Below are 12631 nucleotides of genomic sequence, written 5' to 3' on the forward strand. Positions count from 1 at the left end.
ATTTGGTAGGAACTATATGAAATACATAATTATGTCAAAGTAGACACAAAAAGATCTCATTTAAGATATGATAATGTATTAAATACATTAGTTGCAATCAAAGGAGGTCAGACTATCATAATTTTCCTCTCCTTTTAAATAGCTAGATGTATATAGCACTTCATAATTAGCAAAATTCTTTGCAAGTATTATATCATTTTACCCACATAATAAACTTGCGATATGATTTACTCCAAATTTTATAGATGAGTATATTAAGGCAGGCAGAAGCTTAATGACTTAGTTAGTGTCACACATGTAATAAGTTTCTGAAGCTGGATTTGAACTCAGGAATTCCTTACTCTAGTCCCATGATTTAGTCAAAATTACCTAGCAGTACTTAGATTATTTTAAAAGGGCTTCTCAAATGATGTAGGGGAGTACATATTACAGAAAATTATACTCAAAGCACAGTAGAGGCTCCTCTGTCCACAATTGTATTTTATTTAAATACTGGCTACAGGAAAAACTGGGCTTACCAAAAACAGTGTTTTGGTTTGAGGTGATGACAGATCATATTCTCTTGAAAATTTCTATTAATTACTTAAGAAAAGTACCTGACATCTTTTCCATTAGATACTCATTAAAAAAAATTAAAAAAAACACAAGACATTGTAATGGTGAGTTTTCCCATTCAGTAAAGAGATTAGCTCATAATATGTGTGTATACATGATCTTTTAAAGGTCATTTGATTCAATTACTACTCACCCAATGAAAGAATTGCTATATTACCATGTATTACAGATTTTTTTTCCAGTCAATTATTTGACACAAAAATCCCTTTTATTAATGGACAGTTTTAATGGTTAGAAAATTCTTATTATGTAGCATAAGTCTTCTTTTCATATCTACCCATTTGTCATAGTTCTTTACTGTTGAGTTAAATTGCACAATACTATAATTTAAATATAACTCTTGAATGGAACCCTTAAAAACTTGAAAATAGCGAGGATGTCTTTCTTCACTTTTCAATGTATTTTTTTTTTTACTATTTCTTTCTTTTTAGGGTTTTTTTGCAAGGCAGTGGGGTCAAGTGACTCGCCCAAGGCCACACAACTCGGTAATTATTAAGTGTCTGAGGCCGGATTTGAATGCAGGTTCTCCTGAATCCAGGGCTGGTGCTCTATCCACTGCACCACCTGGCTGCCCTTAATTTCTTTCTTTTTTTTTAGATTTTTCAAGGCAGTGCAGTTAAGTGACTTGCCCAAGGCCACACAGTTAGGTAATTATTAAGTGCCTGAGGTCAGGTTTGAACCCAGGTACTACTGACTCCAAGGCCAGTGCTCTATCCATTGCGCCACCTAGCCACCCCAGCCACCCTTAATTTCTTAAATGATTTCTATATGCTTCATAGTTCTGACAATTTTGATCATATATAAAGTGTGTATTAAAAAAATTCTACCTACTATGTCATGTTGACCTGCTAAGTGTAGTTGACCAATTCAGAATAGAATGGGGATTATTTCACATATGCTTAAACCTGTCCTTTCTTTCTACTGATATCCAATTTACTGAGAGATATTGACATTTGGAAGGCATATAGGAAATTTAATTCCAACATTTTCAAAATGGAACCTATTTACTTGCTTACTCACCATACCTCAAACACCAAATACTCTTCTTCCTGACTTATGGAGCATTCCCTTGCATTATCATATTCTAAGTGAAACTTCTCCCTTAACCCCCCATCCAAACAGGATCTGAATCATGGTATTTAATTTTATTTAATATCTTTTAAACTTATAGTTTTTATCAGATATCACTATAAGCAGTACAACACAGAAAATCTACGCTAGTTATGTTGAGAGGACAACAGACTATGAGTATCCTTCAAGCCTCATCTGAGTGACAATTTCTTGTGGAAAGGTTTTTCTGATGCTGCTCAGATTATCTTTTATTTTCTTTCTCATTTGAAAATATCAACCCCTAAAAGGTAAGTTTCATAATGGTAGGGGAAAATTGTTCTTAATCTTAATTTGTAACAAATTCTTAATAAATGTTTGTTGCATTAAATAGTGAACCTGATTGTCATACACAGTATTACATTGATGTAATCTCATCTTCTATAAGAAGTTTTTTCCAATTCCTTTTAGTGCTAGTATCTCCCCTTTCCATTATCTCTAATTTACCCTATTAATACTTGTTTGCATAAAATTATTTGTATATTGTATTACCGGTTAAACTATTTGGGGAACTTCACTTAAAAAATTCAGTCCAAACATTAAGAAATTTCAATTCATTCTAAACCTAATTTTCCAAACATGAAAGTCAAGAGAAACAAGTGTTATTCAAATTATGAAAACCAACTTACAACAAATGATTTCTGATATACTTAAATAGTTAACAAAAGTTTATTGCAAGAGATATTTCATCACTGGATTTACAGTTTCAAGGAACATTGTACAAAACATAGTGCATCCGATTTCTAAACATTAAATAGGTGCAAGTACACAAAGATTAAAAAACAAAAGAGCGTACTTTACAACATAAATTACAGTACTATAAATATATTTTATGTACATTATACATCATCTAAGACAACTTAATATACAGTATATACTTCATATTAGTTTGCAACTATTCAGTGTTTTAATTATATCATAGGTAAGAATGTTAAGGATACATTTGCATCATTACACTTACAGTAAATGATTTCAAACAAATGGGGCCTTATTTAGACCTGTTGATTTTCACCATTTACAGAGTCAGTTTTCAAGTGAAATGAGCACTTACATACATAGGAGTAGCTTACCTTGGATATTCCTTCCCCCTCCCCCCTCTGACTGGTGACTAAAAGAGAGGTTGCAGAGGAATGACAGTGGGGTGGGGTGAAAGCAGAGAAGGGAAAAGAGCATGGGGCAGAGGGGGGAAAGTCAGGTGGCTGGGATGAAGAACTGAAGATGGAATGACAGGCAACTGAGGAGGTGCAACAAAAGTCGTGTGACCTGCAGGGCAAAGTCTGGGTCCTACAGAAATCTGAGGTAAAGGTGTTCTGGTGAGAGTTGGAACCTGTGAGAGAAACTGTTGGTGGGGCTGGAGCACTTTGAAGGTTTCGGCAGCTGCTGCTGCAGCAGCGGCTGCTGCTGCCGCCGCTGCATGCTGTTGCAAAACCGTGTGGTGGATGGTGGTTATCGAGGTAGAGCACAGGGGCTGCTGCAAAGGCAAGGGCTGCAGAGGTGGGCTAGGTGGCTGCAGAGCAGGTGGAGCAAAGGTCAACTTGACCTTGGCAGGCAGCAGGCTTGGGGGCATGATATGCTGGTAGGCCTCGCATGGCAGTTCTTTGAATTTTTCGTGGTTTTCTAGAGGGAATAGTAATGTTTGATCTGGCAAAGCTAATGGTGCAAGAATCTGCTCTGTGGTTAAAAAGGTATGACCATTTATGTGTGCTTCTTTGAATGGTAATGTTGGTTGACTGTTAAGGATTCCTGAATTATACCTAAGCCATTCACTTGCTGCTTCATTCATCTTCTCTTGGGGAAGAGACTCAGCAAGTTCATAATGGCAAAGGTAGGATTTGGGTGGAGGTGGACCAAAACTCCTTTCAATGTTAGGCAGCTTTAAAGATGGAAGGTTTTCACTTTCATGTTTTTCTTTTTGCTCCATTTTGTTCTCAGTTGGTACCTTTGACAGGGTACTTGGTTCAAACACAGAGTCCAGAGAATGTTTGAGCTCAACTACAGAGTCAGGAGAATGTTTGAAAGCTTCTGAAAATTTACCTGGAATATTCTCCATTTGCATATATTCAATTTCTCTGTTAGTTTCTGGAAGAGTGAAATTAGAGGAGTCCAGAGTCAACTTTGTCTCCTCTGCCTCTGTTTGTTTTGTATGTCTTGAAAATTCAATGATGGGTTGTTTTCCTTTTTTTGTTTCATCCTGAGTCATTAACTCCCCCAGATTACTTGATGGAGATTTTTCTTTCAAACAAACATAACTTAATTTCCTTCTTACTTCCTGGTCTCTAAATCCAGAATGAAGTCTAGTCTTTTTTCTCCTTCTTTTTTTCTTAGGCTTATAGGGTTTAGCCAAAGTTCTTGCTTGTCTCAAATGCCGTTCAGTTAAACAGTTTTGCCTATATAAGCTTTCATCTGATGAACAAGAGTTTGTGTATTGTCTCCTTTTTCTATAAGATCTTTCAGGTTCATTAATAAGTGAATTATATGCTCTTTTGATAGATTGGTTCTGAACTGGACATTTCACCTCATTTTGGTGTGTTAAACAGTTATGATCTGGGCTACAGTTAGATGCTCTGACTTTCCAACTACAAACTGTTCTTGAGCATGATAAATTATGTTTTCCAGAACTAAATATTTGATTTGTTGGCTCATGTAAAATAACTTTGCTTTTTCTATGGAGATTCTTAAAACTGACTGCTTCACCATTGCTCTGTTTTGTATTCCAGATCTTACACATTCCTTTATTCTTGTGTAGATAGATGGGTATTGATTTGGGTCTTTTGTCAGGTAATTCATATAGTTTCTGTAATTGCTCTTTAGTTGACCAGATAGTTTTATATTCATCACTACCTTTTTCTGAAATTACTTCCAACTCATAGTTCTTTGCTGCTTCAATGTGATTGCTCTCTGGTTCTATTTTGAAAGAAGAATCTGACTCTTCTTTGGTTACTTCCCCATAATGATGCTGACATAGCTTTCTTCTTCTTTTCTTTTTTCTGCTTCTGTGAAACCGGTTTTTGTGAGTTTCCTTTAACCATGTTTTATTGTATTTTTCATCCATAGTGCCTTGTTTTATTTGTTTTTTGTTTAACTTATCTGGTCTTCCAACCCTATATAGATCATCTTCAAGTTTTGTGTCTATATCCTCCTTGCTTTTTCCATAATCACAACCTTTAGAACAATCATTAGTTATAAGTGATGTGGCATGGTTATACTCATTTCTACTACTTCTAATTCCATTGTCACTGACCTCTCCAATGGAAACATCCTTGCAATCTATATCTGGACACCTGTAAGAATCTTCTGTCATCTGCTGAGTATGAAGAACATTTAAATTATGCTTATTTTTCTCAAGACTGTTTCTTGATCGAGTAGATTTAAAATCAAAGCACAGAGGATTACAACTATAAGAAACTGATGGTTGGGTACTTGTGTAAATCAACATTTCAGATGGCCATTGAAGAACTGTTGAACCATACTTACTAAGCACAGGCACAAAAGGTTCCTGTGGTCTTCTACATATTTCCTCTCTAATCTGAAAAGTTATGCTGTTCCCATCAATATTTGGAGGAACCAAATTTTGAGGCTCTGGCATTTTACCTTCAAGTTCATTAAGAGATGAATAACTGCAAAGACTTTTAGGATTTTCCTCTTCAATAGTGGGTGAAGACAAACAATCATTACTAATGGAAATAGCTGTTGATTTATTTTCCAATAGTTTAGATTCATTAGAGTCTACTGATGTGTCAAGATTAATAATGACATCTTTGGGTTTTGTCTGATCTGGTAATACAGTTGGATTTAGGCAGCCCTCAGAATCAACAGAAAGTGGCAATTGTGGTTGGCAAAGAGGAAACACTAATAAAGTATCATCATTATTCACAAGCTCTTTTGTCTCTGTAGTTTGAGAAGTTTCTTCTTTCTCAGAGTAAATCTCCCCAAGTGGATCAAATGCATTAGACTTCTCTTCAGAATTCAAAACTGCTTCTGTTGGTAAAGACAATAGTGGGTAACAAACTCCAGGAACAAATCTACTTTTTCTATTAAAACCGTTTTCTGCAGAAACATCATCATTGTTTTCAGAGAAAGCTGCGGCTGAAGATTCCAGCTTTACTGATGCTTTCTTTGGAAAGGCAAAAGAAAAGCCAACCTTCTGCCCATGGACTCCTGGAGCTTGGTCTCCAAGATTTTTAGGTTTCGCCTTTTGATTATTTGAACTTTCTGGAGCTGAAGCAATAGCATCACCATCTTTAACATTCTGATAATTGTGAATCAAAGTATCTTTGAAGTCTTCCTCTTTATTCGCTGAATCTATCATATCTTTTTCAGAAATTTCATTAAAATTTTCTCTCACTGTAACAGTGGTTGACTTGAACATAGGACCACTTCCAGGAGCACTGAAAAACAAAACAAAAAAAGGGTCACATATAAGAATGATGATTAAGAAGACAAGCATTTAAGTTTATTGCATGTTAAGTTTTTATCAAATTATGCATCTCAAAGAAGGATATTCTTTTAGACATGATTCAGTTTTAAATAAAGTGGACTTTTCTCTAGTGAATGAATAATAATTCATTTGGCACAACATAGCAGTAGTCTGTTCATACTTGATAAGTACTTTTGAAGATAAGTCCCTATAATTACTTCCCTTGTTGTATACTTTGAAAATACTTATTAAGAGCACTCATATACATATTCAAATGGATTTAGTTAGACCTCATATTTTCAATGTCTCTAGTTTTGGCATCAGCAAGGCATTTCTAGAATCTTCTATGTAATTCATAAAACAGAACTGGGAATAAAATGGTTAAGTTGCTAGTACCTAAAAGGACCTCATTTGAAGTGGTGTCATGATATGAAACTGGAGGATAGCAATGCTTTCATCTGCTATGTGGATTTCTACCAAGACCAGATCAAAAACAACTAGTTATGATGCATGATTTTATTCAATGTAGAAAACTATTTGGGTTTCATTGGTTAAACAAGGATGGTTTTCCATGAAGATATTCTCAGATATATTTGCAATTTTCTTAAGAATTCTGAAAGTAGTTTCTTAAAACTAATCAATGGTGACCAATTTAAAAGCAAAGGTTAAGAAACTTTACAATGATATCTTCAATCAAATGTCTTCAGGTTTCCACTAAGAGATCCAGTCAAGCAATCCTTTCAATAAAAATAGAATATGTACATTTATTTTAATAAACTAAAAATATGTGTCATCTTAGCCTCTTCTGAAATGTGCATTTAAACAGGTTTCTGCATAAAATTCCAATTCAAATTACTGCTTACAGCCCACAGAAAGCCATGAAAATGTATGTGCCTTATTCTGGGAGTGGATATAAATAGAAATATGCCCTTCATTTCCACCTCCAATTTTCTTTTGTAACATTTTTAAAAAAGTTTAACATTTTATTTCATTCTTACCACGTGGCTTTTTTTCGTAGTTCAGCCAGCTTGTGTAGTCGTTGAAGAGCCTTTTCCTGTTTTCTTTCATCTTTCCTGGATTTAGATGCTACATTTCGTGCAAATTCTCTTTGTTTTAATTCCTTGAGCCTCTGTTAGGAAAAGAAATGTGGAAAAGGTAAAGGAATTAATAGTATGTAGCTCCATGGAAATTCAGATTAAATTTTTAAAAAATTACATTTTCCAAATTTTTTACTTTTATATTTTGCCTTCTAATAATACCATAAAAGTATGATAAAGTATCACATAAATATAATTCTTAAAACTTACAAATGCTAAGACTGATGAACCTCTTGATTGGGGCATTATGAGCTACAGAAAAGTCAAAGGCAATTACTAGTTATACACAATAAGTCTGGAACCAGTATAGTAAGCCCATAAGAATCAGACCAGCTTAGAAAAACAGAACAGAATAGTTTCCAGACAAAGCAGCACTGAAATCAAGCCAATGAGTGGTCACTGTTCTTTCAGCCAAAGTAAGATAGAGAAATCTAGTCTAAAGACAATATTAAAAATAGTTAAGTTATAGAGTTGTACAAGACTAAATCTACCTGGTAGAAATTTTTGTCATTCATGTAGATACCAGAAACTAACAAAGACTCTCTCATCTTGTTATTTTGATCTCTTTGTCTCAGTTTGTCTGTATGAATTTTTTTGTCTGTCTCCCTCCCTCCCATATCACTACTGAATCTCAGATCAATGCTTACTTAACAACCACTCAACATAAATGCTTCCTCAAGCACTTAGACTCTATCTTACTACATTACATGTCTATCTATGATTCTTCCTTCATCTTTCTAATGATTATTTTTTCAAGTTCTTAAGATATACCATAGGAAAGAGTACTATTTCTACACGTTTAAATCATTCTGGATGACCAGGCACCACATTATGCTTGGATCTATAGTTTTCGGTACATAGATGGCATTGTCTATTTCTGAAAGTCATCTATTAACAATGGGAATACTCTAGCCGAATTAGATTTACCTTGTAGGCCTCATAGATATTCTGAGAGTTTAGTACTGAAAAAGATAAGATTCTATTTAGAATTCTATGAGGTTAATTAGCTGATTTATTATTAACCCTCCTTATCTATCAGTTTCTGAAGAGGAAGGCTAAATTAGATATTATACATTGACAATCCAAATTTAATCTCCATTTTGGCAGAATTACTAAATTTCTGGAAGTTAATCTGAAGTCTGTCACCCTCAATGTTCCACAAACAAAACACTCCATCTTTCATCTTCAGACATTTTCTCTTACTGTCGCCTCATGCTAGAACATTCTCTTTCCTCGGCTCCTATTTTTGACACCTCTGATTTCCTTTAAGTCTTCAAAATTCCACCTTCTACAGGAAGTCTTAATTTCAATATCTTTCTTCTTTTGATTTCTGATATTTTCTTGTATGTAGCTCACTTCACACATATTTATTTGCATTTTGACATTCCCAATAGATTGCAAATTCCTTAAAGGCACTTTATCTTTTATCTCTTTGTGTATCCCCCCCCCCCAACACTTAACACATTTCCTATCACATTGATTTATTGATTGATTTAATTTTAGATTGCTTGATGGACTTGAACCCAGGGGAGAAAAAAGATTTATAAATCCATGAGCCAATAGGTTTCCAAGCAGAAGTTTGTTAAGGACACTGAAATATGTGATTGGAAATTTGCAATTACCAACCAATAATTGGTAATTGAATAAGTAAAACCTAGCCCTCTACACTTACCTAAATCAGTACCCCAAACCACACTTTATCTTCACTTCCTATCCACTCATCTTCCTAGGCTGTGTTGCAGATTGATTGACCTGACACCTATACATATTCCTCATCCTTTCCTTCTATATCTTACTCTTGGCACAGTAATCAATCAATATTATCATTGTTTGCTCTGTTTGTAGTGGGAAATTTGGAAATTGAGGGAATACTCATGGATTGAGGAATGGCTGAACAAGCTGTGGTATGTAAATGCAGTGCAATATTACTTTTAAAAAAAATGAACAAAATGAGGCAGATTTTAGCAAAATCCAGAAAAAATTTTATATGAACTGATTCAAAGTGAAATGAGCAAAAACAGGAATTCACTGTATACAATGATAGCAAAAATGTATGATCATAACTAATATGGAAATATGGTTTACATTATTGCATATATATATATATGTATATACACACATACAAAAATCACCTATATCAAATTTCTTACCAAATTAGAAGAAGGGGGAGAGAAGGGAAGGAGGAAAAAAAAATTTGAAAACCAAAATTTTGTTAACAAATGAATATTAAAAATGGTCTTTACATATAATTAGAAAAAATGAAGTATTATTAAAATAAATTTTTAAAAATTGCTTGCTTTTGAAGAGCAAACAATTTTCCAACCCTGTGTATCAACTCATTTTCCTTATAACTTCTCAGACTAAATTTTTTTCCCTGAACATCATTTTTTTATATATGCTGTTTCTATAAATTAGAATGTAAGTTTTTGAAAGCAGACATACTTTCTCTTTTTGAATGGATATCTCTATGAATTCAGAGACCAGCTCCTGGCACATGCTAAATATTTAACAGATGTTTTAAATCAATATATTTATTCAATGATTACATTCTTCACATCAATGATATCCAGAAGATTTAGTGATGAAGATAGGTATGGTTAGGGTGGATAATTACAGTAGATAAATGAAACAAAATTCTGCTCTGGAGAGAAAGTGATGTTAATGGTAGGAAAGGAAACATCAGAGATACATTTTTTTTTTAGATTTTTCTTTTATGTTTTTTTTTTTGCAAGGCAAATGGGGTTAAGTGGCTTACCCAAGGCCACACAGCAAGGTAATTATTAAGTGTCTGAGACGGATTTGAACCCAGGTACTCCTGACTCCAGGGCCAGTGCTTTATCCACTGCGCCACCTAGTTGCCCCCTTTCTTTTTAGATTTTTCAAGGCAATCAGAGATACATCTTAAGGATCAGGTTTTGTCATTTGGGGTGACTTTGAAACTGGCTTGGCAGGTCATGGAAATAGAGGTAGCAGCTGACATTTAGATAGTGTTTTAAGGCTTTCTACTTGTTTTCCTAAAATTGATCTTGTAAACCAAATATTATAAATAATATTATCCTCATTTTATAAATGAGGAACCTATTTCTTCACATTGCCTTGCACCTAATATGCATTTAATCAGTGTCTCCTGAATTAAAGTGAATTGAGATTCTAAGTGACTAAATATCATAGTCATAGTCATAGTAGCTAATAAATGTTTGAGGAAGCTATAAGAACCTTCTTCCCAATTCCAGTTTTAGTTCTCTATAGACTGTACTGTTGACTTCTGAAATTCAAAAAAGCAAAATGCTTTTCATTTTTTAAAATTTATGTTTTTTATTTTCATCCATTTGTACATGCGTATTTCCAAGTTACAAAATTTCCCTCTACCCTTCCTACCCATCCCCCTTTATTAGGGAGCAGTCAGATTAGCATTTTACATACATATTTTATTAAACACATTTACAAATTAATAATTTTTGGCATGAGGAATTAGGATTAAGGGAAAGAGATACATAAGAGATTTTTTTTATGATGTCTTCATCATATTTGGTAGGGGTGTTTTTTTTCTGTGTGTTTGGTTTTGTTTTTCTTCCTCTGGTTGGGGATAATATAGACCATTACCAGTCTTATATGGTTGTCCTAGCTCTCTGGACTGTTCAGAAGTGTAACTTGCATCAAGGTTGTTCATCTCAAAATATTATTGATGTGTATGTTGTTCTTTTAGCTCTACTCCCTTCACTCAGCATCAGATCCCTTAAGTCATTCCATGTTTCTCTGAGTCCAACCATTTTTGGTTTCATATAAAACAGTAGTATTCCCATAGTATTTATGCATTATAACTTGCTTAGCCATTCCCCAACTGATGGGCATCCCCTCAATTTCCAATTCTTTAACACTACAAAAAGAACTGCTATGAATATTTTGGAACATGTAGGACTTTTCCCATTTTTAAAAATTTCTTCTGGATATAGTCCTAGAATTCGAATTACTGGGTCAAAGAGTATGAAAAGTTTAATTGCTTTTTGGGCATAGTTCCATATTTCTCTCCAGAAAGGTTTGATCTGTTCACAACTCTGCCAACAATGCATCAATATCCCAATCCTCTCACATCTACTCCAACAGTGTTCATGTTCCCTTTTTTCTCATCTGGTGCTAATCTAATAGGTGTGAGATGATACCTCATTGTTGTTTTAATTTGCATTTCTCTAATCAATTTGGAGCATTTTTAAATGATTATATATATAGCTTTAATTTCTTCATTTTAAAACTGTCTATTCATATCCTTTGACTATCATATCAACTGGGGAATGACTTGTGACCTTATAAATTTGATGCAATTCTCTATATATTTTAGAAATGAGACCTTTATCAGAACTTGCAGTTGTGAAGATTGTTTCCCAGTTTTCTATTTTTCTTCTAATTTTTTCAGCATTGATTTTATTAGTGCAAAACCTTTTTAATTTAATGTAGTCAAAAACCATTCATTCTGCAGTTTATAATGTGCTCTAATTCTTGTTTGGTCCTAAATTTACCCCTTTCCCATAGATCAGTTAGGTAGAGTATTTTTTGGTCTATTAATTTATCAATGGTATTGCTCTTTATGTCTAAATACCGTATCCATTTTGACCTTATTTTGGTATAGGTGGAAATACCTTTTAAAAATTAGAAACATTATAGACCACAGGTAATATTATCAAGGTAGTTCTAACTGGAAAAATCCTTTAGATCAATAAAGATGCAGTTTCTATACTCCTGGGTAATAGTAGCATAAATAGTAGAATGAATAAAGTGAGTCTTTTATGTGAAACAATCTATATTAGAGTTACAGAATTCTATTCATAATATTCTGATAGATTCTTTGTTATTATTAGTGATAGGAAGAGATAGATGGTTAGATAAGCCCCAAGTTGGCATATGGTCTCTAGTAACTGCTGGAAGCTCTGGTTCATGGATAAAGTAAAGGAATTCCTCATTCAGTATTGGAATCTATTGTCAATTCCAAATACTGTAATGTACCTAGCTGCCTCAAAGAAGGAAAAAAATATTGAATCTATAGTGTCAATTTATGGAATTATGCCAGATCAGTTCTTGGAGTTGATTCAAGCTGAAGCTCAGTCATATTACTAAGAAGAAAAAAAGCATTAATTTTCAGTAATGGATCAATCAATGAATGCTCAGCTGTTTAAAGAGCTGAAAGATATTACATTAAGCAAAAGATCATTTGGATCATTAGAAAGGGCAACATTATTGACATATATATATGTATATACATATATATATATATATATACAATGTAGATTTATTTTTGGTTAAATTTAGAACTATCATAATGCTTTTATTTTGATACTCTGACATATGTAATATTCAAATTGACATACATAATATTTAAATTGATTATTATCAGGAAGTATTT

General features: G+C 33.6%; 1 protein-coding gene across 2 annotated transcripts in view; it reads right to left on the minus strand.

The window, feature by feature from the left end:
* Positions 1-1999: 1999 nt before the first annotated feature.
* The window catches only part of ZNF804A (zinc finger protein 804A), a 528903-nt gene continuing 518271 nt past the window's right edge, over positions 2000-12631 (minus strand). For both annotated transcript variants that reach the window (XM_074215547.1, XM_074215548.1), the window contains exons 3-4: positions 7138-7268; positions 2000-6110 (exon numbers count right to left, since the gene is read on the minus strand). In XM_074215547.1, the coding sequence (XP_074071648.1) occupies positions 2831-6110; positions 7138-7268 (3411 nt within the window). In that variant the 3' untranslated portion in view covers positions 2000-2830. The remainder of the gene's footprint in view (positions 6111-7137; positions 7269-12631) is intronic.

Source organism: Macrotis lagotis, chromosome 1 (assembly GCF_037893015.1).
Source record: "Macrotis lagotis isolate mMagLag1 chromosome 1, bilby.v1.9.chrom.fasta, whole genome shotgun sequence".
NCBI lineage: Eukaryota > Metazoa > Chordata > Mammalia > Peramelemorphia > Peramelidae > Macrotis > Macrotis lagotis.